The sequence below is a fragment of the Embiotoca jacksoni genome, unplaced genomic scaffold (genome assembly GCF_022577435.1).
Source record: "Embiotoca jacksoni isolate LCO1_2020_lvr unplaced genomic scaffold, fEmbJac1.0.p SCAF_111, whole genome shotgun sequence".
Taxonomy (NCBI): Eukaryota; Metazoa; Chordata; class Actinopteri; family Embiotocidae; genus Embiotoca; species Embiotoca jacksoni.
In genome coordinates this window covers 147501-150000 of record NW_027185243.1, presented here as the reverse complement: position 1 = coordinate 150000, position 2500 = coordinate 147501, and the positions used below count along the sequence as shown (strand labels likewise).

Genomic DNA, 2500 nt, shown 5'->3' with positions numbered 1-2500 from the left:
TATTAGTCATCTTCTCCATAAAACCCAATGAGGGATGCCCGTCGGTGCTCGGGGACAGGATTTGAGGATTTTGAGGGCTCCGTGATTGTCAGATGGAAAGTTCTGTTATCACCCAAGTGCAGAAAGAAGACGTTCAAGTGTCTCCGAAAACAGGTGAGAGCTCCTCGGCGGGTCGGTGGTGGACTGAGTCTGAATTATTGATCGCTGCGTCCAGAAGTCCTGACAGCTGACAGTTGAGCGCGCGCTCTCAGGCGCGTTGTCTTTTTGTCTTTTTGTCTTTTTTACATCCAACGAGCAGATCTGTGATATTTACAGCAAATCACTGCAGAAATACACAACAATGGAGTCATAAACAATCGTAATCTTCTTTTTTTCTCAAGATATTTGACCCCAAACCTGTAAGGTTCGGTGTTTTTTCTTCAGTAACATCACTCTTAATTTGAAAATACAAGACAGAAGATGTGTGGTGTCTCCCTGCTTCAGATCTGCTCCTGGATGTGGACATGCGCTCAGGTAGAAGTTCACGGTCTCCATTACGCGCTGTGATCCAGAGCTCAGCTATTGTTGATCCTGTTGTTGTGTTTCTGCTCTTCCTGTGCAGATCTGTCTTTACATGTGTTGTTGTGATGATCACTGCTGCTGATCACCTCCACGACGGAGCTCGATTTATGTCTCAGCTTGTTTGGCACCAGCCCGTCTCCGACTACAGGTCACCACATGCACAACGACCACACGGAACCGAGCTGGACTGGGTTGTGTGTGTGTGTGTGTGTGTGTGTGTGTGTGTGTGTGTGTGTGTGTGTGTGTGTGTGTGTGTGTGTGTGTGTGTGTTGGATTATAAAACTGCTGCTGTGGTGTTTTTTTTGCCCACATTTTTGTATTGGAGGATGGTGATTTTTTTTTTTACAGATTAGTGCGCGTCACCGCACTGCTGCACGTTTTACTGTCTTTTATTAGACAGATTCGTGTTGCATCAGGGCTGGATATTACCGGGGGCTGGATATTACCGGGGGCTGGATATTACCGGCTGCTCAGTGCAGGACAGTGTGATTGTTTCACCGGAGACCGGACAGAAATAGGTGCCGCGGTATTGACAGCGGAATGCACAAACACGCCCCTCTGCGCACCGCCCATTGTACATCTCGTTGTTTGCACACTTTTCTTCGGGCTCTTGTTCATCTGTTCAAACCTCCTGGTTCTTCATGTCTGTGCATCACACACGGCTGTGCTTGTTTTTGTTGTCTCCGTTCCTGGAGAATAATTCCGTGTCTGTGTGCATGTTTTGTGTTTAAGTGATGGATTGATCTGTGAAAGTGATCTTCTGTCTGTCCTCGTGCACGCAGGGCGGATCTAATGCATCTGTTATGTCATACACAGCCAACAAATCAATACTGGCTCTCTAATACTATATGTTGTACTGGACAGAACCCATGGTGTCCAACCAAAACCTGGATCCAGTGTTCTTTTGTCTCAGAGTTGTGTAACATGCTGGTTTGTCCTTGCGAACAAAAATGGTGTAAATCTGTGAGCCACTTTCCACAGTTCCTGTTCCTGGAGGAGGGAGAGCTTCTGATGTAGAAATAGTTTCCTGTTCCTGGAGGAGGGAGAGCTTCTGATGTAGAAATAGTTCCTGTTCCTGGAGGAGGGAGAGCTTCTAATGTAGAAATAGTTCCTGTTCCTGGAGGAGGGAGAGCTTCTAATGTAGAAATAGTTCCTGTTCCTGGAGGAGGGAGAGCTTCTGATGTAGAAATAGTTCCTGTTCCTGGAGGAGGGAGAGCTTCTGATGTAGAAATAGTTCCTGTTCCTGGAGGAGGGAGAGCTTCTGATGTAGAAATAGTTCCTGTTCCTGGAGGAGGGAGAGCTTCTGATGTAGAAATAGTTCCTGTTCCTGGAGGACGGAGAGCTTCTGATGTAGAAATAGTTCCTGTTCCTGGAGGACGGAGAGCTTCTGATGTAGAAATAGTTCCTGTTCCTGGAGGAGGGAGAGCTTCTGATGTAGAAATAGTTCCTGTTCCTGGAGGACGGAGAGCTTCTGATGTAGAAATAGTTCCTGTTCCTGGAGGACGGAGAGCTTCTGATGTAGAAATAGTTCCTGTTCCTGGAGGAGGGAGAGCTTCTGATGTAGAAATAGTTCCTGTTCCTGGAGGACGGAGAGCTTCTGATGTAGAAATAGTTCCTGTTCCTGGAGGACGGAGAGCTTCTGATGTAGAAATAGTTCCTGTTCCTGGAGGACGGAGAGCTTCTGATGTAGAAATAGTTCCTGTTCCTGGAGGACGGAGAGCTTCTGATGTAGAAATAGTTCCTGTTCCTGGAGGAGGGAGAGCTTCTGATGTAGAAATAGTTCCTGTTCCTGGAGGAGGGAGAGCTTCTGATGTAGAAATAGTTCCTGTTCCTGGAGGACGGAGAGCTTCTGATGTAGAAATAGTTCCTGTTCCTGGAGGAGGGAGAGCTTCTGATGTAGAAATAGTTCCTGTTCCTGGAGGACGGAGAGCTTCTGATG

The 2500-nt window shown here is 47.1% G+C and overlaps 1 protein-coding gene across 2 annotated transcripts in view; it reads left to right on the top strand.

Annotated features, from left to right (window-relative positions):
* The window catches only part of ctdsp2 (CTD (carboxy-terminal domain, RNA polymerase II, polypeptide A) small phosphatase 2), a 10983-nt gene that overhangs the window by 597 nt on the left and 7886 nt on the right, over positions 1–2500 (top strand). For both annotated transcript variants that reach the window (XM_069143571.1, XM_069143570.1), the window contains exon 1: positions 1–153. This exon is cut by the window's left edge. In XM_069143571.1, the coding sequence (XP_068999672.1) occupies positions 93–153 (61 nt within the window). In that variant the 5' untranslated portion in view covers positions 1–92. The remainder of the gene's footprint in view (positions 154–2500) is intronic.